This window comes from Aulonocara stuartgranti (assembly GCF_965226115.1).
Source record: "Aulonocara stuartgranti genome assembly, chromosome: 14".
Lineage (NCBI taxonomy): Eukaryota > Metazoa > Chordata > Actinopteri > Cichliformes > Cichlidae > Aulonocara > Aulonocara stuartgranti.
Window position 1 is genome coordinate 13,356,010 of NC_138950.1, and position 22,249 is coordinate 13,378,258.

Sequence of the window (22,249 nt, forward strand, 5' to 3'; positions counted from 1 at the left end):
AGTGAATCTGAAGCTAAATGGCATCTGTGCCTCCAGTGTTCCCTACAGGAGTCGAAGTCAATTTCTGTTTATGAGATTTTGAGTGTTGTGTAAGGAAAGAAGAGACAACAGGATGGTTAGATCAGTGAAATGCCCCTGACATGCTGAGCAGGGCTAATCCATAGTGGCAGTCGATACATAAAGAAAGCCAGAAAGTCACGTCCTCCTGTACCCAAGGAAACACAAATCACTTCTCATTATGGACGTGCTAAACAATTCATTAGCTCCCGCTCAGATTGAGATTCACATGCACACATCTCAGTAGTTTTATAGAATCTCTCTGATCATGTTTGTCTTACGTATGTATGTGGGCGAGACAGTCGTGCCGGTAATAAAGAAATCCTTGGCCTAATTTACACACTCTTTCAAATTGGCCGAATTGCTTCTGCAACCATTTATCATGCTGGCAGGTACGGGACTGATGGGCTGTGGCCTGCGAGAGACTCAGCACACAAAATGCTTGTTAGCATAAATGACATCTGCAGTGTTATTTCAAATGTAGTGGAGCCGAGTGCTCGTCTGCTGAGTACAGGAAGAGATCTGTTCTGTTGGACAGCTGCATTTAATGTTTTAATGCTTTTTTTCCAAATTTACAGGCGATCATGTGACGCCACACGCGGAAAATTTAAGAGGAGCTTTGAAAAGTAGCAGGCTTTGGATTTTATAATGAATTTGAAATATTCCATTTATTGAAAACACACTAAAAACTCAAAAGCTGAACTTTCAAGTTCAACTTTGAAAGATTTTGAATTAATATACAGTTTAAAAAATCATTTTGAAAAATTTGAATATCTTAACTGATAAAATAAAACGTTATTAATTTTTTTGCCCTTGTTTTTAATTTGATGCACTTGAGCTGGTTTATTTTTGACTTTTGGAACTTATATGAACAAGTATTCCAAAGTCAAGGTTTACCTTTTTTTGGTATGTAATGCTATTCTGTCCCCTTTTGTTACTGAACATCCTGGCATCTAAATAACAAAAAATTACATTCGACAATATTACATCAAAAGAGCTGCTTTTAAAATATTTTAATAAATTCCCAATACAGGTCAAATAATCTATTTTTCACTGCTTGTAAGCTCGAGTACATTTCAGTATCACCGTAATGACGTATAGCTACCGTAATGCTTTCTATATATGTCAACACCTGCTTTGTCCTTTGAGCTATCAAAGATCTTTTAACCACTTATCTTGTGGCAAATTGGCACCATTAAATTTCCACCAAATTAACTATTATCTGTTCCTTATTGTGCCCTGTGGTGGCCTCGGAGACCTGCCCAGGGCATACCCTGTCAGCTGGGATCGGCTCCAGACCCTGAATTGGATAAGCAGTTAAGGAAATGGATTGATGGATGTTCTTTATTGTAATGGATGCAGAAACAAGAGTAATTTAAAAACCTGGCAATTCTCAGACAGGTTCTGGAGTAATGAGCAGTGTCTTTCTGTTTCTGATTTCTAAGCAAATTTATGGATGTTTATTTACGGTGACATCTGAGATAATGATATCCTTGGTAACTGTAAGTCACACTGAATCTTAAAATATGTGTTGTGTCTCAGAGTATCAATTTTGACAAATTGTAGCAATTGAACACCGAGGGTTTAAAGCATTTTAATCACTTCTTTGTGCTTTGCGTCACAGGAGCCCCGACTGCTTACTGTACAGGTTAAGTCACTCACAGTGTATTTTCCTTACATCTCCAGGGTCCCCAGCGTAACTCGCCTTATCTTATATCGAGTGAATGGAGCAAGTTAAAAATCTTTATCATTTTCATTTTCTCTGCATTGCTAATCGAAATACCTCTAGCAGTTTACTGTCTAAGCCTCGCCAAAAGAGCTTGATCACTGGTGGCTCTGCAGTGTGTTGGCAGGCAGAAGACCCGGGTTAGAAACTGACTGAAAGAAAATGTCACCCTGAGAAGCGGTTATGCTTGATTGCACTGGGATTGATCAGTGCTCGATGCTCACAAGAGCGTTTGATTTGACATCTCTGCTGCAACTCTCAAATCTCCTCTGCATTCAGATTTGAGTCCTTCCATGACCTGATGCACGGTTGTTTTCCTCATCTGGGTCTTGGATGACACTGGTAATTGACAAGCGTTGGTTGGCCTGTACATCATTAATAACTCTGTATGAGTTGTCAAGATGCGGTGCAGAACTTTGTTTCCCCATGATTTTCTACTGGTTTTCGTTTTAAAAGAATTTAATAAGAAGACTCGAAACAAAGCAGAATTGATCGTAGAAGTCAAATTAAAGACGCTTTACTGGTTCATGAAAATGCCAAGACAAGGGTAAGTGGTGCTATTTTCCTGACCTTGAAAAGTGTTGCCTGTCCCTTTGGTATTTTGTACTGTCAAATGAAAGACACAACACCATGGGACTTTCAGGCAGACACAGTTACACAAGGCGGATTGGGGCTAATTTGGCAGAAAGTCCTCTTGACATTGCACAGAGACAGCTCTTTTTTTTTTAAGGCGGAGAGGTTGTTACATACCACAAAAAAGCAGAAGAAAATAAAATGACATAAAAACCCATTTGTTTTTACTTGAATCATCAGTTACATCAGCCAATAACTGGATTTTCAGTAGTTACTACAAAAAAAGTCACACATATCGTACCTCTTCTATCTATTACATAGGATTCACATCTGCTTCATAAGCTAACTACTGTTGGAGCAAACATCAAGATAGCTCATTACCTTTAGCGTTTCTGACAGAACTAATTGCAAAAGCTGTTTTTAATAATAAATTCAGCGATTAAATCAAGATTCAAGGCAAGGCAACCAAGGCATAAAAAGCAGGTGTCACGAGGGTGCCAGATTCATTTCTGATGTTGGGGTGACAAAAAAAGTTGAACTGCTTATCTTAGAATAAAAAAAATACATAAACACTGCCTTTATCACACAGTGTCAGTCACAGAGTCAAATGGTAATTTTCCCTGACATGTATAATGACACAGCTTCACCTGAAGTGACGTTCAAAAAGCTTAAAATATTTTGATACAACACACAAGATTTCTCAATAAAGCAGTGTGCCATATGATTTAAGAGCTGGGTTTATGTTAGTTAACATAAGTGGCCAATAATGCAAAGATGTAAAACTGCTGTCCTCTCTCCAGGCGCTCATGCTCAATGTGTCTCAGAATAAAGTGGCATTCCTGTAGTCGGCCTGTGGCCGCACATGCCCACCTCTGGGTCAGAGCCCATTTGCTCGATCACATAAAGTGAACAGCATTGGCAGTAGTGTTTTAATATAATTCATTCTATTATTTTCTAAAAATTTCTATAAAATCACATCAATCAATTCATCAAATTATGTCATCACTCTACAAGTTTTTGCTATCCAGCTGATTATTTCCCACAACATGCAATTAGCCTAAAATGATTATAAAAAATTAGATGGGCACCAATTACGGCTTAATTTGATTAGTTCATTATTTTTGCCACAATTTCACGTATTTATTGATCACTTAATCTCTTTATAAAGAAAAACTGTACTGTGCGAAGCTTAGTCATTTCTTTATATTTTGCTGCCAGACTTTGTTGTAATTCTTTTAAGTGTCTTTGAACAACAGTTCTCCAGAATTTCTGAAGGCATTTCAGTTTTTCTTTAGGCACTGGCTGCCTGTTCCAGTCATTTTTAGTCCAGTCCAATTTTCAGAGCAATTTTTTTATTATTTGTTAAGCGGTTTAACGCTGACCTATAAATCATTCAATAAATAATTTAATAAAAAAGCCTCCTAACTCAAGGGATGACGTGTGTTGCATCTGCACATAACAGGCAACTTAGCAAAGAATCAATATTAAATTGTATCTTTAAGTACTTTACTAGCAGCCTGTTACAAAACCGCATCATTTGTTCCCATTTCTTTAGTTCAATCTATGACAAATGCCAAAGATAACACCGTTTGACAGGCATAAAATAGATCTTTGCATTCCCAAAGAACTATTAACTAAAACCACTTTGCAGTTGTTATGCACGTGTGCAGTGTGTCATTAAAACATTGAGGAAACTGGATAAGTGGTGGACAAATAAGTGTCAGTCTTACAGCAGATGGATAGTATCTAAAGGGCATACCCTTAAGAAATGGGACAAATTCCAGCAAAGATCTGAAACACAGCATGAGAGCATCATCTGATCCATCTAATGTTCACTGAAGCCTCATCAGAAATGGTCTCAGTGGAAGGGTGGCTATCAAAACTAAAAGGCTAAGGTATCCCAAATTACACAAGAATTGGACTGAAAATCGGTGGTAACAGTTCATATGGAGTGATGAATTCAAAAATGAAAAGTTTGGTTGAAATCACTGTCAATATGCATGGTGGAGGTCAGGAAAGAGGTACAGTAGTCACTGTCTTACAGCCATCTGGAGGTTTTTAGGCTTTGGAGCTGCATTAAAGCCAGTGGTTAACGGATCTTGTTAAAATTGATGGAATTATGAGCATGGAAAATCAAATTGTAAACCACCATGAAATATCCTCTGGAATGTGTCTGATTGGCAATGACTTCATTTTTCAGCATGACAATGATTCTAAAAACACTGCCAATGCAGTAAAAGCATACCCGGATAGGAAAACACACAGTGGCCTCTCCAGAGCCTGGACCTCAACATCAGTGACGCAGTGTGGGATCATCTTGACAGACATGAGAGCATAAGACAGCCAAAATCCAAAGAAGAGCTTTGAATGTCCTTCAAGAAGTCTGGAGAACTATTCCTAAGGATTACAAATTACAAGAACGCCCGCCTAAGAGAGTTCATGCTGTGCTGTAGAATGAACGTGATCATGCCAAATATTGACTTTCATACTTGTCAGAATTGTGGAAAGTCTGGTTTCTTGCCTTATATGCTGTATTTGCATTTAAGTTTGTGCATTTACCAGTTCTTACAAAATATAAAGAAATAAGGGGTTGGCTAAGGCTTTTACATTGTATTTAAAGAATTCCAACCATATATTTAATTTATGGTGTCAAATCCTGAAACATTTTCATCAAGTTTTCTTTACACTGTGCAATTATGAAACCTGGTAAGACTGTTATTCATCAGTCTTAAATGTTGGTAGCCTGTGAGATCTGTGAGAGCCTGTGTCTGCTACTGGCCAAGTTGATTTTTTCCACCAAGGCACCAGAGTGCCAGAATTTAAAAACAAAATAAAACAAAATCTCACAGTGTGACTGTTGCTACGACCCATGGCCACACACCAACCATTCACAATACGACATGGTGTGACACAGGATACACCAGCCAATTTTGTAAGTGAGTTTTGAATGAAGCTTGAAAACACACACACGCAAACTCTCACACATAGAGACACACTTTTCTTTGGCCAGGACAAGGTTGTCATGTTTTTAAAGCATCTTCTCTCATACTGTATGCACCTTTCTATTTACGATTTGACATGCCTCAAATTGATATTGTACACCCTGTCAGAGATTGCAAACCAACATTTTATTCGACACAAACATAACGTAAACTGCCGTGATTGTTGTTATCGCACGCTCTAAATGCTTCACTGTGATTTTGAGGCAATTAGTGCGACTGGCCGAGAGAAAAATGGCTAATCACCGCATCTCTTCAGTTTACACTCCACTTCACCCAACTCTTTGGCGCGCAGGGCGCTGCTCCTGGCAGGTGTGCTTGGAAATGCCCTCATTGACCTTGTGATTGTATGGTGACAATACGGCTCTTAATTGACTTTTTTTTTTTGCTCTTATTTGGAAAGGAACAAGTACCCACTGATCACAGGACTCAACTTTAACTAAAGATGTTTGGGATAAACTCATTTACTGCTGTTGTGGTGCTTTTTCGAGTGAAGTTAAATGGCATAATTAAGCTGGAGTAGGCACCATGCTTTTGGCATCACTGGACCAAAAACCCACTAAAACCCTGCAGCATATTGTAATTCAAGTGGTCTGCAAGGGAATGAGACTCCTGCACCTCCTCTTGGCTCTGATATCAGGTTCTAATCAGATGTCTTTTAAGACCAGATCAGTTGAGTGGTCTAAAATAGAGTGAGCATGTCCACATGGACGCTGAGATGTAGTAGTACACATGATTAATCAAAGAACCTTCACCTTTACCCACTGCAGGGCACAAACACATGCTGCAACACTTTTATGCATTTTTGTGCAGGCTAGCAAGATCGCTGTTGTTTAGATGAAACCCTTTTTTTTAATGCAGCCTCTTCACACTGACACTGTATTCCTGCTGTTATTACTGTTATTACTTACTTACCCTTTTCAAATGGTCAGTGCACTTTTTCGACTGCCTGTTTCCTCATTGCAGCTGGCAGTGTGGTCAAATTTAATGCCCACAAGTGCATTGACCACTTACTGCTCCCAGTACTTTAAATTTTATGTAGGCAGGTCTTGGGTTGGTGCGTATATGTTACATGGGGTTAATATCCATCAAGAGGCCGCATATATGTGTATTGGTGATCATCAACTGTGGAACAACAGTGTTTTGCCCTCACTGAGTCCGGCACAGCTCCCCTGTGACAAGGCTGAAATGGAAGTGTGCTGCAGGTCAGTGTGGGGCTGTAATTATTTCCTCACTTCATTAAGTGCGAGTAAACCATCACACTCAGCACTGCAGCTAATGCAATGCCCCTGTGGCATTGTAATGCTCTCTAAATGAATGCCCTTCTGACAGCCTAGGGCCTAGTGGGCAGCAGATTACTGCAGGGTTAGCCCCAACAATGCTCAACCCTCGAGCAGCAGAAGCCTTCATTATCAGGCTGGATATGACCCAGCCGCTCCTCGCTGCTCTCGTCAGAATCGAAGGCCTTCGGACTCTTTGAATCCCCTAAAGTCTCGCCTGGGCACCACATCACTGAATCATAAATTAAATGTAAATGCCATCTGAAAGTAGTCCTCTTTGACAGGTAATGCTCTCTTAATAGCTTTGACTATTTGCTCATTAAAGCCAGTGCAGACTGCTGCTGCTGCTGCAGGAGTTCAGATTTGTTTTTGCCCTGTTTCGCCATTAACTTTCTCTTCCTGTCATCCCTGTGATGGTTTTCCAGGTGAAACAACAGTTGAGGAGACGTATGACAGGATGTTTACTGTTACCAGCCGGGTAAGATTTTCTGTCACCAAGGAGGATGATGGAATGCCAGTGGACTGCATCATTGACCACCCAGCTGTAAAGGACCTCCTGGCTCAAAGACACTTGGAAGTACTTTGTGAGTGACCCAAAACTCAGTCTTTTCAAGCCTAGAACTAGACCGAGGCCCCACAGACAGTGTCGGGAACTGTTTCTTTTCTGGGATAGTTGAGGGGTTAACTGCTTATTAGTGAGGCTGGGCCATTGATATCAGATGTCCTTCATTTCACTTCACACCTAAGATGTTTCAGGTGTAACACTTGATTCTGATTGCAAAAAAAGTAAGTAAAAAATACTACATGTAAGAATAAGAGAACCTACACAGCCAGATAAGCAAGAGCACTGACAGGGTTCTTTTAGAGTTACTAGAAGCATATTTATACCTCTACCAGAGTTAGAATCCACCACAGTGTTGGTTATTTTGTCACAGTTGAGCAGTGGGCACAGAATTTGGCTGTATTGATTTTTCAAATCCTTACAACTGTGAGGACAAAATGAACAACCTTGGGCTGTATTGATAATAGACACTTGGGAAAATTCTGAAATACAAGTACAAGCACAAGTCTCCGCATCACCAGGCCAGAGTGAGTCCGCCTAGTCAAAGTTGTAAATTGGGCAGAAACTACTACCTGGGAAACAATGATCTTTTGAACCTGTTCTAAACAGCAAAAATAATTAAAGCATAATAATAATAATTCCTTCAGCCTTCAAAAGATGATGACAAAGTGCATTTTTAGTAACACACACAGGCTAATCTCAGTAAAGGCACCTGTATGAATGGAAAGGGTTAATAAGATAATATAAGTCAATGTGATTATGAGCCTAGTACACTTAATCTGGAGTTCTGTGGGTAATCTTAGCCATAAATGTTTGTGTTGGAGTTTGAAAGTAAACACAGACAGAAGCCACCTGGAAGGGCCGTTATGGTTGACTGCACGGTGAACAACAGCAGTGTAAAAAGAATGTTAACTACTAAGTACACCCTTACAGCTTTCATAGGAAACAGCAGCCAGGTGATGCTAACATGAAGCACTTGATTAACTGATCATTAGCACTTTTGTATGTGGGTGTGTGTTGACTCGACACAGTGCCATAATCTTCAAGTGAGTGGACATTAAAACAACAGCGACATCTCAGACTCTACAGGCCTCAGTTAGCATTTTAGATGTTAAAGTTCATGACTGCTTTTTTTTTAAATAAGACTGAGCAAATATGTCTCGTTTGGAAGGGTTGCCAAGAGAAAGCCTCTTCTCGCTAAAAATACGATTCGCAAAGTTGCATCTGAGCAAACCGCAAGGCTTCTGGAATAATCTTGTTTGGACAGACGAGACCAAAGTGGAGATATCTGGCCATAAAGCACAGAATCAGAATCAGAAAGACTTTATTTATCCCCAAGGGGCAATTAAGAGAGCACAGCAAAGCCTTTGGCGAAAACTAGGCTCGGCATATCAGCACAAACAGCTCGTAGCAACTGTCAAGCATGGTGGTGGAGGGTTGATGATTTGGGAGCTTTGCAGCCACTGTCCTTTATACCAAATAATTGTAGAGTCAAAGCTTGGTGAAAATGGGTCATAAAACAGAAATGCTGGGGTGAGACATTAAGAGAGCTATGCTTAAAAAAATGCTCACAAACCTCAATAAACCAAAGCAACTTGGCCAAAATTCTTCCACAACAAAGTGAGAGGCTGATAAAACTTACTTCAACTTGTTGTAGCGAAAGGTGGTTCTACAACGTATTGCATCATAGGGTATATTTAGTTTTGCATAGAGTCCTGTGAAAAACATTCTTTTTCACATGACGGTACATCCTCCTTTTTCCAGATCTCTCCAAAGGAAGTGCAAACTATGCAAAACCCACAAATAAACATGTAATATATAATAAACACTTTCCTTTTACATCTCTGGAAACTTGCAAGACAGAGTGGCAAGAAGTAACAGACTCTTGAACCCAGCGTTATAGCTGAGCGTGATCAGGTGTAGATCTTGCGCCATGCTGCGGTGTAGATTACACTGCCATATTGCACGACTCCTGCATGAACTGTGCGCACACAGGAATAAATAACTTGCAGTTGATACGGTCTTAGAAAGACTTGTAGTATCCTCAGACCTTCATGCCGTAGATGTGTCGCATGTATTTGACTGCTTTATCGTACAGCTGGTGTTTCTTAGAGTGTAATGGTGCCTTGGCCTGAGAGGTACAGCAATCATAAGGGAAAACGTTTCTCCTCAGGTATCAGTGATGTTTATGTGTTCTTTAAATGGTGAATTGATTGAAGAGGTAATGCACACGGCCTTACGCTGTTAAACATCAAAGAAAGGTTAAGGTACCCTTTTGTAGTCTGTGCAGAATTTTAATTTTTTTTCAGAAGATAACTGTTTTGTCTGACCTTTCAAGGAAAAAGAGAAAGCTTGACTGCAACCGCTTGACATTTTGGCAATCTTTGGCTAGCATTGATAAGAGGAGGGGGGGGGGAAAAGCCATTTTACTATAAGGTACTGCAGGCGGACTGGATGTCTAGTGAGCACATCTATAATCATTTCATACTCTTCTATGTTTCGTTATTGACTGTTTTTCTTTCATTTAGAAGTCTGTTTCTCACTGCGCTTCGCTTTAGAGTCCAATAATCATTTAACACACCCTTTAGCTGCAAGTATGAGAAAGAAAGTCAGCTGGATTATAGCTTACACCACTGAAGCATTGTAAATACTGATCTCTTTAACTTCCAGATAAACCAGAAGTAAAGATCGTGGTGACATATCCTGAAGGTTTAACCAGAGAGGGTGACAATCTGGATTTGACATGTATCGCTGAAGGAAAGCCACAGTGAGTATGGATGCATTTCAGTGCTTGAGACTTCTGTTTCATTTTCTATTTTCCACTGTATATTATTTTCCCCGCCAGTCCAAATACCCTCTTAACCTTTACATTTCAGTGTACCATTTAAATGTTACCAGTTGTTAGCATGCTGTATAAACTACATCATTAGACAGGGCCTGCCAATGGCCCTTCTCAGATTCTCAGATTTGACCTTTATTTCAGATTTCTACGATGGATATACAGAGGCTGAGTGATGTGTGTGGTATTTGTGCTCTCCAGTCCCCATCAGATTAACTGGCTGAGAGTAGATGAGGACGTGCCGCCTCATGCTGTGGTCACCGGCTCTGATCTCTACATCGAGAACCTCAACAAGTCCTACAATGGCACCTACCGCTGTGTGGCGTCCAATGCTGTAGGAGAGGCTTATGTCGACTACATCCTCTATGTACATGGTAGATGTTATACTTTATTCCTTTTTACACTATTATTTTAAATACCTCCATCGATTCTCATCATTCCTATGAAAAGCTTATAGACTTAAAGACCTTCGGCAGCTTTGGTGGTTATGATTTTGTGTTACAGTGATGGCACACTGTGTACATACAAGCAGCCACTTTTCAAGCATAGATGTACGTTAGCCGTTATTTAGAGAAATAGGAAGTTTAAAAGGTGGCGGCAGCTGACAAATCCACAGGGCTTTGAATTCATGTTGAAGATTTTAGCTGTAGCTGTATCATCAATGTATGATGACTCTGAAGTATGTGGAGTACAAAGGGATGGATAAAGTGGCTGTTGGCATTACACTGGGATGTCAAAAACCCAAATAGAGAGCTGTGTTATGGTATATTATTATTTTTGAAGCAGCAGCAAATAAATCAGACCCAGTAGAAACCCAGAAGCAGCTATATGTTATATCACATTATACTTACCTCCCCTGAATGTGTGGCCCAAATGTAACTATTCAAATGTGGGGTTTTTTTGTGTTTTGTAGTTCTTCCTCCGTTCTGTGGAATTGCTTATCATTCATTGTCTGGTTTTGCTCACTGATAAAGGACACAGACACTTTTAAGAAGGTACTTGACTAATTTAGCATTGCATTCCTAGAATGTCTGAGTTGTTATCGTTGAGCAATTAGCAAAGATAAAGAAAAGTAGGTCACTTCTTTTAGCCTTGATGTCAATGCCTGTTGACGCCTAGTCTACTAAACACTTATTGATTCATTTCCATTTTTAATTTAATGCAGTTTTTTGTATCTCCTTGTAAGGTTATCGCTTTTTTAAAGTCTGCACCGTGTCTGGAAATAGACGCCACCTTGCTTTGTGCAGAAATATGCTATCAGACTGTGATGCATTTAGAAATGTTATCAGAAATATGCACCTTCCGTTACCACCAGTGGAGACAAGGATTATACAGACATGCATCGTCACACTCATGCACAAACAGTACCATATTCCTAAGAGCACTGCGTAACACTATGCACTATATTGGCTATTACTTCATTTTCTGTGATCAAGATCGGCCGTGGTGCTGTTGACTTACGTCGAAGTGGTTGGAATTTCAATGTGTTCTCCGGCCATCCAGTAAAGGGCAATTGAGGGACCATCTCTCCCAGGACTTGACTTTAAATTTCACAGACAGTTTGCTCCTCTTGGTTAACCTCTCTTCACTGAGGCCTCATTTTCTTCTTAGCTTAACATGCCTGTCAGCCTTTTCACACTAATTGGAGTTTTTGTGTTTTTCTTGTTTTCTTTTAAACACAGTACAATCCTCAACAAAACAACCAAATGGAACACAAAACAAAATCTAAACATAGGGATTTAATGACTAACTCGACTACTTTTGCCGTTGCCAGTAAATTTTACTTGGATGCAATTGCACATAATTCTGAAAACATTTTTTTTCTCCATACAACTGTTTAAAGGCATCAGGCACTTGCACTTGAATCCCCGAGGGGGGAACAGCAGGAGGTAGCTGTTTGAAGTTGCACAAAGCACCGCGGACTTCATCATTTAGAAATCTCGTAACTTGATGTCAGTGAGGTACACACTACTTGGACCTTAATTTCCTATTTTTGGTGGCTGGCAGGGGTGATGTGGATAAGGGGAAAATAAATTTTCAGCAGGTGCAGCCATTGTTGGTGGGTTTAGCTTTCTCTCCTTGGAGTGCTTGCTCCCTGCTGTTTAGAGAAGCATTTTGTATTTCACTCCCAAGTTTCAATTTGTTCCTGCCTGTGTGCCAACAGCATTGTCTGCCAGTGACCATACACAAGACCAGGAATGAGAATCTGTTGTTTAGGCTCTCAGGAAATATAAACAAAAATACATGTTTGCGTTACCTCAAATAGATTTTCTTTCTTTTTACCTAAGACTCATAACCTATTGCCGGTTGCTTGTAAGTCTTTGCTTTAAACAAATGTCAGGGGCTGGAATCAAAATGATTCTTGATGTTCAGATGAGATTGTGGTTTGTTTGTCCCTTTAAACCTGGAGGCTGTTTTCTCTTTCATCCTGTGCAGGGGGGATGTTTCTTTGGGTGGAAAGAAACTTAAAATTCGCAGTTTCGGGCGTGTACTCACTGGCAGGATTTTGTAACACCGAATCTAGTCTGGATGCCAGTCATGGTAAATTATACAGCTTAAACTGTTAAAGTGAAGGAAAAGGCACTAAGTCAATGAGTTACCCTTTAAGCTGTATAAAAAATAAATTTAAAGCTGTATGTTTATCATTATTTTACTGTAATTCCTTGTATGTATATGCTTTATATCCAATCTGTGTGGCAGTAAACATTTTGTTGTGGTCATAGCACTTGTATTCCTTTCACCGATACTGGTATGAGGAGTCACGCGGCATATAGAATAATATCAACTATGTGTTTTTAAAGTGAACCAATCGTCTCTCTCTCCGAATTAAAAACCCAGAAAGAAACAGGACAGCTTGGTTTTAAAACCACCCAAACCATGCTGGGTTGATGCAGTTTGTTAAATTTGGCCTCCAAAATCAACACTCACATTTAAGCCTAACATGCGCAAAGCTGCAGAGTCGAATGAGAAAGGCTCTGTTGTTCAAAATTGGCTTTTTGTGGATTTTGTGCAAGAGCTGATTGCAGGTTTCCTGCTGGTGATATTGTTTTGATTATTACTCAGTCTGCTTGCTTAGGTCATGTTGACAGCCATGAACTGTGTGTCAAAAACCAGCAATGTAACAGTTCTTTTTTTTTTTTTTTCTGTCTAGCTGATGAGCAGATGTTTACGGCAGTTGCTGAAAGATGTGCATTTGTGAAAGTAAATGTGTTTGTAATGGCCTTCATGTCAACACCATTTCACCAATTGTAGGGCCAGCATTGAAAAGGATTTTAATGGAGGGACAAGGTCTTGTGCAGAGGATGCAAAAAGCTGTCAGACTCTAGAGGAATTAAGGAAGAATAAACAGCTACTGTTGGAGCAGGGATGATGGTTTTCTGGGGCTTTGTAAGAGTAACCTGAGACTGAATTTCTACACCTGGAAGCATTACAGAGTTGTGAAATGACTCCCCCGTGATTGCTGAAACTGCATAGGTGCTATTGATGGTTTGAATTTTCTGAAGAATAACCATGTGGGGTGTTAGGAATGTCTTCTAAACTGGGCTTCAAACACAGCAGGATGTCGCTAATCCAAATCTCTGAGGCACAAAGCACTCAGAAAAGCGCTGGTATTCCATTTTATCATTGCTGGAATATTTTCAGTCACATAAAAATGTCTCCCTGCACGCAGTTAATGGAACATACACAGAATTCCTCATCACTGTATGTCTGACATTCAGCAGTTCTGCTCGAGGACTAATGTGTTTATTTCACCAGCTGACACGCGTGACTTTGTCACCATGACGTAGATTTCCTGTAACTCCCATAACTCTGCCGCCCCATGGTTTGTGCTCTGCCAGGCAGATGATGGCATCTGCTTGTTCCCAATGGGCCTATAATGATCACTTCCAAACAAAAGGACAGCATATGCCAGCAAATAGCTCACTCAAGGCAGCGTTATTCAAGCTACCACGGCTAAATTTCTAATTGCTGTGTAAAGATTCCTCGGAATCAAAGATTTATTGTACTCTCTCAGATCAAATCCTCTCCAATTTTGAACAAGTGGCATAAGCATTTTTTGACTCCCCATCACAGATCTTGAAAGTAATATAATATTCTAATAGTTCAGAAGTTTCGACTGAATCGCCTGCGGGCATTTAGGAACTCATGCATGATGCGTGTCTACTGCTGTTAAATTCATGTATCATTTGATTCATTCTGCACCCATAACACTTACGTGAATGACTGAAAGCCACGGGAAGCGAATGTTCTCCGGTCCCGAATAAAAGCTACAGTGTCTGCGTTGTCAGTGTTTGTGCCTTTGGCCATGACTCCTTCAATTAGTAACTTCCTATCCACATATTTTACCAATTTCCATTAAACACCATTTCTCTGGTGTGCAAATGGTGGACGCTCCATGACTTTAGCTCTCCGTAATGAGACACAGGAGATTGGTAAAAGGTGCTCAAACTGCATATAATTATATCTGCGACTCCCACTCCTGTTTTCTGGAGGATTTAATGCCAGAAAAAAATCATGTTGTGGTCCACGTGAGAGTTTGTTGTCCCAGACTAATCATGCTTGCAACAGTAGCTTAATTAATGTGTGTCTCTGCAACATGCATTGCTCTTTGCGTGATAACCTTGTGCCATTTTTTTCCATAGCTTTCCAGCAGTGCACCCCTCTTATCTGGCCAGCTAGCATTAGGCTCATATTTTTCTGTTGTAAAATGCAATTTTCCCTCTCTTATCTGCCAGTTTTGCTTTGTTTTGCTATTTGCGAGCTCCTGCTAAAGCCATCACACGCCTGTTGCAAAAAAAAGTATTTTATTTAACTAAGGGCATTGCAACCAATAGTTTTATTTTAATGAGCTGTTTTGTACTTGATAAATATTTGCTTGCAGAATTATTGATAGAGCTGGGCCTGAATTGTCTATCAGTTTCAGCCTGTTGCCACCCTCTACCAGCACTGGTTCTTCGGGCTCTTCCTATTTCAAAAAGACTAATGACCTTTCACTGCGTGACAGCCGGGACAGGTGTGAGGCCGATGTAACATCACGTCAAATCAAGCCCCATTGTAGTGCTCGTATTGTATGTGGCCAGTTGAAAGGCTGAAAAAGAGGCCTGTCATGCTGTTCTCCACAAGGGTGTGCCTTCAACAGGCGGTGAATTGTGCCCTCTGGCTGGTGTGTGTTGTTAGGGAGAGCTGGTCAGAGAGAGGCCTTTCTCTCATAGAGGTGACCTGATGCTATAACTCACACATGCTGCCCGTTGGCAGGAAAACAACCCTCACTTTGCCACCATGGTTAAGCCCGCACTTGACTTCCTGACCCAAAAAATCCTCTACAGACAAAAAAAATAAATCAAAGCTTCACAAGCACTGGGAATTTAGGGTTTATCAGGGTTTCGACATAACATGACGGGGCTCGTGGGTCTCCTTGTTCTTATGAAAGGCTGTCGGGAAACTGTGTCCTTGTGAATCACACTGATTTTATGAAACATGCAACACAGTGTGGAATGAGTTTCAACACAACAGCTTGCCGATTTTTTTCGTCGCAATAAGAAAAAAAAGAGAAATCGTTAGATAAATTGATGCAACCTCTTTTACAGGCTTTTTTTCTCTATGTGTGTTTTTATAGAATACCTCTGCAAAACTTTATATAAAGGGCACTTTTAACTAAGAGAAGTAAGCAGAGAAAACAAGAAACAAGTAAAATACATTCCACGCCGTCATGTTGGCAGGCAGGTGTAAGCAGGCATAGATAAACAATTTCTCCTACATTGTTTCACTTTATGGTTAAATTCTCTCATATCAAATTCTTCACTGATACAAATGCTCCCTGAAAATATGGTCTCTCAAAAATACACTCATATTTCAGCCCTCATAATGCTGAGCCCAGAGTCATTCAGCCTGGAAATTGCCCATGGAGAATTCTTGTTCGTCTGGATATTATATGTGCCACATCCTATCCCGGCCTTTGTGAAGACCCTCATCCCTGAATGGCCAATTTCCCTCTTCCAGACACTGACATTTCAGCTATCACACTGCCTTCGGTCACAGGGAAAGAAATCTAGCCCACCCCCCTTTTCAAATACTGTCAGAGCCGAATCTCTTCCTGATACCCGATGCTACACCCTACCACCATCAGCACCACCTCTGCCATACACTCCATCCCCGGCGGCAACATTATGCTGTCCTTGATGTTTTATCATTAGTTTGGGAGTGTGTGGTCCCCCACTGCTGTCTTTTGATGGAGTGCAGACAGTAAAGGCATGGAGACAGCCAGCCAATTTCCCCTGCTGTGACTCTCCCACAGCAAGGGGTCGTGCTGTCTTCCCTCTGCACCAGAGCCTGGCATATATTCCCCTGATGAGGAAGCTTTCAGCCCTCCTTAGTACTATTGCATACCTGAATTGCCCTCCATTCTGTCTTTTTGATTATTTTGTTTGGGGGTTAGTGACAGGCCTAATCAGTACAGTGTGGGGCAGGGGATGCAACTCAGGGCTCTGCTGTGCTGCAGCGGGAGACCACCAAAGTGCTTTAATTTGCAGCCTGACTCAATTATTGAGACTGTGGAAAATAGTAATACCTTTGCATGATTGCCAGGCATTATTATTCATACTTAATTAGAATTTTTTTTTTTTTTTTACAAATAAAGAAATATAATAGCTTGTCATTATGAAATATAATACAACAACCCCTGTATAGTGAAATGTTAATGCCTTTTTTTATTGTATTTTTAGCCATGATAGTGACATGACTGTTTGGGCTCAGCGACTACTTAATGGGGTTTTGGTATTCACCTATTCATGATCCCCAGATGATGTGTGCTAAATACTTTCATTTCTTGGCTTACCTGTAGAAACACTATGAGGTTGTTTTTAGTGAAATGAACGATCATTCTTAACTTGTGAAATGTCTGAAAAAGGACAATGTTTTTAAATACGGTCACTTTATTAGGTACACATTACCAAGTTGGACTCCATTTGTCGTCAGATCTGCTTTAATTCTTCATGACCAGGTTCAACGAGGTGTTGGGAACATTCCTCAGAGATTTTGGTCCATGTAGACACGATGGCGTCACACTTTCGCTGCAGATTTCTGGCCTGCCGCATCCTAAAGGTGCTCCATCAGACTGAGATCTGAAGACTGTGGGGGCAATATGAGTAACGTGAATTATTTGTTGTGTTCAAGAATCCACTTTGAGATGATTTGAGCTCTGTGGCATGTTGCATTATGCTGCTTGAAGCAGCCATAAGAAGATCGGCATAGCCTCAGGTAGGCTGTGGCATTAAATGAGCGGCCCAAAGTGTGCCAAGAAGATACCCCGCTACAATATTACACCACCACCAGCAGCAGCCTGAACTGTTGCTAGAAGGTAGGATGGATTCATGCTTTTATGTTGTTTATGCCAGATTCTGACCCTACCATCTGCAGGTGGTACAGCAGATATCAAAACTCATCAGACCAGGCAATGTTTTCCAATCTTCTGCTGTCTAGTTTTGATGAGTTTGCCTGAATCTTCGGCTGTCTTTCCTGTTCTTGGCTTAAACGAGTGGCACCCAGTGTGATTTTCTGCTGCTGTAGCCCATCTGCTTCGGGGTTGAGTATTCTGGGATGTTCTTCTGCATATCTTTGTTGTAACAAGGGGTTATTTGAATTACTGTTAGTAGCTTAAAGCCGTGTGACCAGTCTTCTTTGACTTCTGGCATTGACGTCAACAGAACTGCCACTCACTGGTTATTTTCTCTTTTTTGGGCTATTGTCTCTTTACACTAGAGATCCCAGTAGATTAGCATTTTATGAAATACTCAGTCTGGCACCAGCAACCAAAGTCACTTAAGTCACCTTTCTTCCCCTTTTTGATGTTCAGTTTGAACTTGAGCAGGTCACCTTCGCCATATACGCATGCCTAAATACATTGAGGTACTGCCATGTGATTGGCTTGGACCATTTTAAGTTTGTCTGGTTTGAAGTTTGAAATTTACTCTTACTTACTCTTTTGCTTGTTTCATTGGTTCTGCTCAGTTAAGTTTAGGCACAAAAACTTTAGCACTTGTTTAGGAAAAGATAAAGGTTAAAATACATGTTTTCATAAAACTGTTACAAGGCTCAGTTTTCTGGGTTTCCAGGGTGCTGTAGGTGACGACAACTGTGGACATTTTACAAGCAGTTTTTCCACGTGGCAGTTGAAGGCTTATTTTTAAAAGCCAAGTGTATGATTGTGTATTACGATGGTCATCCCCAGCAAGAAAACGCAATGTCGATTCACCAGAGGATGACTCTGGATGACTTGATTCTCAGACTTTTCTATCTCAACAATTACTTGATGGTTTGCCATTTAAATTTAGTTCAGACACTGCACCTCACCCCCCCCCCCCCCCCCACGTCTGGACAAACTAATATGACAAACATGGTAAAAATGTTACCTCTGAAACATCAGCATGTTAGCACTGTTGCTTGAGCATGTTAACATGCTGATGTTAGCTTTTACATCACAGCTTTTGCTTGAAGGACAGGTCCACATTTTTCCATGTCTGTATTAAAACACCAGTCAGGTGTCCATACGAACATGAACACATGTTTGTTTGCTCTAATCTTTCGACTCATACTGGTCCGTGCTACTTAGGCATTTCCAGTAAAATAAATTGAGAACAAAAGCAGTCCCGATTTTTGCAAAACAAAGTTTATCTTCTGTGCCCCGGCTTGAATAAGAGGCTATCCTCTAAAGTCAAATTCTTTTAGAACCCAATTTCCTCCTTTTGTTTCCTGGGCAGTGTTTCTCTGTAGAGCTGCAGCAGATGATTAGTTAGACAAAAAGATTTCATAACTTAAAAAATGTGACTTTGAAAGGTGCTTGATTGATTTTGATTTAACTGACATTGGCAAGGCCCTGTAAAAGTTTTGAATTTCTTTCTTTTTCTTTTTGCTTTTTCTTGAGTTTTGCAAAAAAAAAAGTACCAAATCACTTAAATTGATTGGAGAACTGCTGCATTAGGACCAGTAAGAAGAGGATGAATTAACAGTGCAAACGATGTTTAAATGTTCATACGGGTGCCTGACTTTGTACCTGACTTCTGTTTTAAGATAAACTTAAAAAGTGTTGCTCTGTCCTTGAACCAGTCTCAAAGCTACGGGCATGACCTTACAGTAACTCACACCGTAGCTAAAATGTGTGCATATCATAATTTTTATAGTATAGCTTTTCATCTTCAATGACTTTTGTCTCTTTCTTTACTCTTGTCTTTCTTTATTTCTTATACATGTTCTTTATTTTTTACTCTTTTTCATCTAGATGCTCCCACTACTATCCCCACACCCACCACCAACCCAGTCAACACGCAAGGTACTGTATGCCCCCACTGCTGTCCCTCCTAATAGTTGTGTGTGTGTGTGTGCGTGTGTGTGTGCGTGTGAGTGTGAGAGAGAGAGAGAGAGAGAGAGCCTGCATGCAAGTGCGATAAGATGTTTGGAGAGAGCGAGAGAGTGAACGCTGGTTTGTACCTACAGCTAAGAGACTGTGGATGGCCAGTTTTAATCAGATAGTGCCTCTGATAGGTGACAATGACAACAGGCAGTGCAGGGCTGCCAGAGACACCTGTCACAGGCTTTTCCAGTCACATGATCTTGATCTGAGAAAATTTAGAGACTCCGCGTTGCTGCTCTGCTATCTTATCAGCATCTGCAGCTATATCTCAACCGGCCCATCCATCATATTATAATGCCCTTTACATCTCCTCTACAAATGCCAGTCACATTTCGTCTTTGCGAGGCCAAAAAACATCAATAACTATTTTCTCAAACACATATGAACTCAATGAAAGGCAGTTCATTTGCAGTGTTTTTAGCAGAGCACCCTTTTGGCATCATCTGTGTGCTGGATTCTACGCTTTGATTTACCCCGGCTGAAAAAATAAAAAAAAACATTCATTTCAATATAAACCTTTTTTTTTTTTTTTTAAGTTTTGCTATTATTTCAAAAGCACCGTTAAGGCTAGACAGATGGTGAGGCAACCTTGGGAGCTGACATTTAGATATGCCAGAATGTGACATTTCAATACAAAAACTATCCTTAAAGAATAGATCAGTTTATCAATAGCTACTTTAGAGTTATGTCAATTTTCCTCTTTTGTTCTGACCACTCTGCAATTCATAAAGTCATAAAAAAGCAAAAAGCAACCAATAAGTTGGAAAGAGTGCAACAAAGAGCTACGGGAGTCTAAAGAGGGGGATGCTTCCAGACAGCATTCATTTATACAGTCATTGGATCACCGGCCTTTAAGCAGTATTTGTGTGCATTATGCATTCATTTACTAAAAACAGGGCTATATGTGCGAGATCTCCTCCATAAACCGCTATGACACAGCTCTTCCCCAGAGCAAGTTAAGAAATATTTCCTTATGTGTCCTCACTATCTGCAGTACTGCATGTCAGTGATCGCACTGCATGGTTACAGCCTCATTTCAGCTTTCTGACTCTCTCTGGGCGTGGCAGAGTCACAACAGGAAGTTGCTTTGCAAAGCTGTGCATTACTCTGCAGTTTTCTCTAAGCTCTTCTCCTCGGAGTTACTCTGCTGCAGTCGCCTCTGTGTTTTCTGCTGTAACATTCCAGTAATTTCCGAAAGACAGGCTTGAAAAGAGGATTTAACGTGATTTACTCAGTACATGCTGGGAGGATGTAATTGAGCTTTCTTGCAGTTCACTACTCTTCTAAATACCCTGTCACAGGGGCAATGCTAAGCTGGCTTGCGGTAGATTGGTTTGCGCTACCTTAATCAGCATAACAGCAAAGTAAAGCATTTTCCTCTCTCCAATAAAGTATACAGAACTATTTTTTATTCATTCATTTAGACTGGTTTGACTTGGCATGGCCACCACTGTAGGGGTTTTTTTTTGTAATCAGAGGCAACTGAACTTCTTTAGCTACTGTATGTGATCCTTAGTGATTTTAAAGGTACAGTACAGTAAATCTTTGGTAGCATTTATTTTGTTTTAGTTTGGTAGCATTTATTTTAGCTACTTTAGTTGCTCACATATCCTTGTAGTGTTCCTTACAAAACCAAACATAATTATGTAGCTTACAAACTGATTAAAAACTTCACATAATTGTAAACTATAAATAACTTTACATAGTTGCATAGTTTCTCTGCCAGAAGGCACTCTGCAACTTTCCTGTTAGCAACATGTGTTTGAGATCGAAGCAATTGCTCATTGACAACTTGTTGTGACATTGAAAGAAGATTATTTCTAAACTGCCATATTTGTCTGATGTCATATTATTTTAGTAAAGGCTAATGAATAACTAAACATCACAACCTTTAGAGAAATATGTTTATGTTTCATGTGTCTATTGGATTTTTAAACAACCGACTGCTGTTATTGGCATCAGTCTTAAAAATTTAACATCAGTCAAGCTTTGGAAGTGCCTTAAACCTGCATTTGTTTTAGTGGCCACCAGAGGGCGATATTTTGGGTTGTAAAACTTTGTCTTCGGGGTTGCCTTCGGTACTATCGATGGCTGTGAGCGAACTATGGGCAGAAATCTGTGCCATCAGAAACTGAATTTGAATAAGTTAAATTTGAATTTGAATTGCTCAGATTGAATCTGAATTGTAATTTGAATAAATGCTTTTGAAAACTGAATTTGAATTAGTCTAATTTGAAATTGAATTTATGGTTTGAAAATGATCATCACTAAATTGAAATTGAATTTTATATTTTGAAAATGAATTGATTTGCTTTGAAACTGCATTTTATCCTTTAAAAATTCAGCTCTCGAATAATTTCAGTTTCACTTCTCACCAGTCAATTTCAGTTCCAAAATTCAGTTTTTTGGAACTTACATCCGGTTCCGGTTCAAGCGCAGATTAATAGAACTACGTTTTACTAGCGGACCGAAAGTGTTACTGACGGGAATCTACAGCGTCTTGAGCTGAATTAAGACTTCAGAAGTCATTCGTCATGTCGAATGACCAGCGGATAAACTCTCAGGTTAATAATAAATGTATTACATGTATAAGAACAAGCATCATGTTAACAAATGATAGCCGTAAGGTAACTTTTATGCTTATTGCAGCTGTTAGCTAAAAACGCTAATTTAGCGTAGTTTGCCCTGAATTCAGCTTTGACAAATATGATCGACGGTTTCTAGTAGAATTCCAAAGTTGTCATCTTGTACCCTCTCAGAGTACCCCCTCTGTATGCTTGCAGAGACCCCTACAGTAGGGAAACATG

General features: G+C 40.1%; 1 protein-coding gene across 3 annotated transcripts in view; it reads left to right on the top strand.

Annotated features, from left to right (window-relative positions):
• The window catches only part of cadm1b (cell adhesion molecule 1b), a 169,041-nt gene that overhangs the window by 127,859 nt on the left and 18,933 nt on the right, over positions 1–22,249 (top strand). For 2 of the 3 annotated variants that reach the window (XM_082503404.1, XM_082503403.1), the window contains 4 exons: positions 7,061–7,219; positions 9,868–9,964; positions 10,238–10,410; positions 19,311–19,361. In XM_082503404.1, coding sequence (XP_082359530.1) covers positions 7,061–7,219; positions 9,868–9,964; positions 10,238–10,410; positions 19,311–19,361 — 480 coding nt within the window. The remainder of the gene's footprint in view (positions 1–7,060; positions 7,220–9,867; positions 9,965–10,237; positions 10,411–19,310; positions 19,362–22,249) is intronic. The other variant, XM_082503405.1, reaches the window with a different exon arrangement.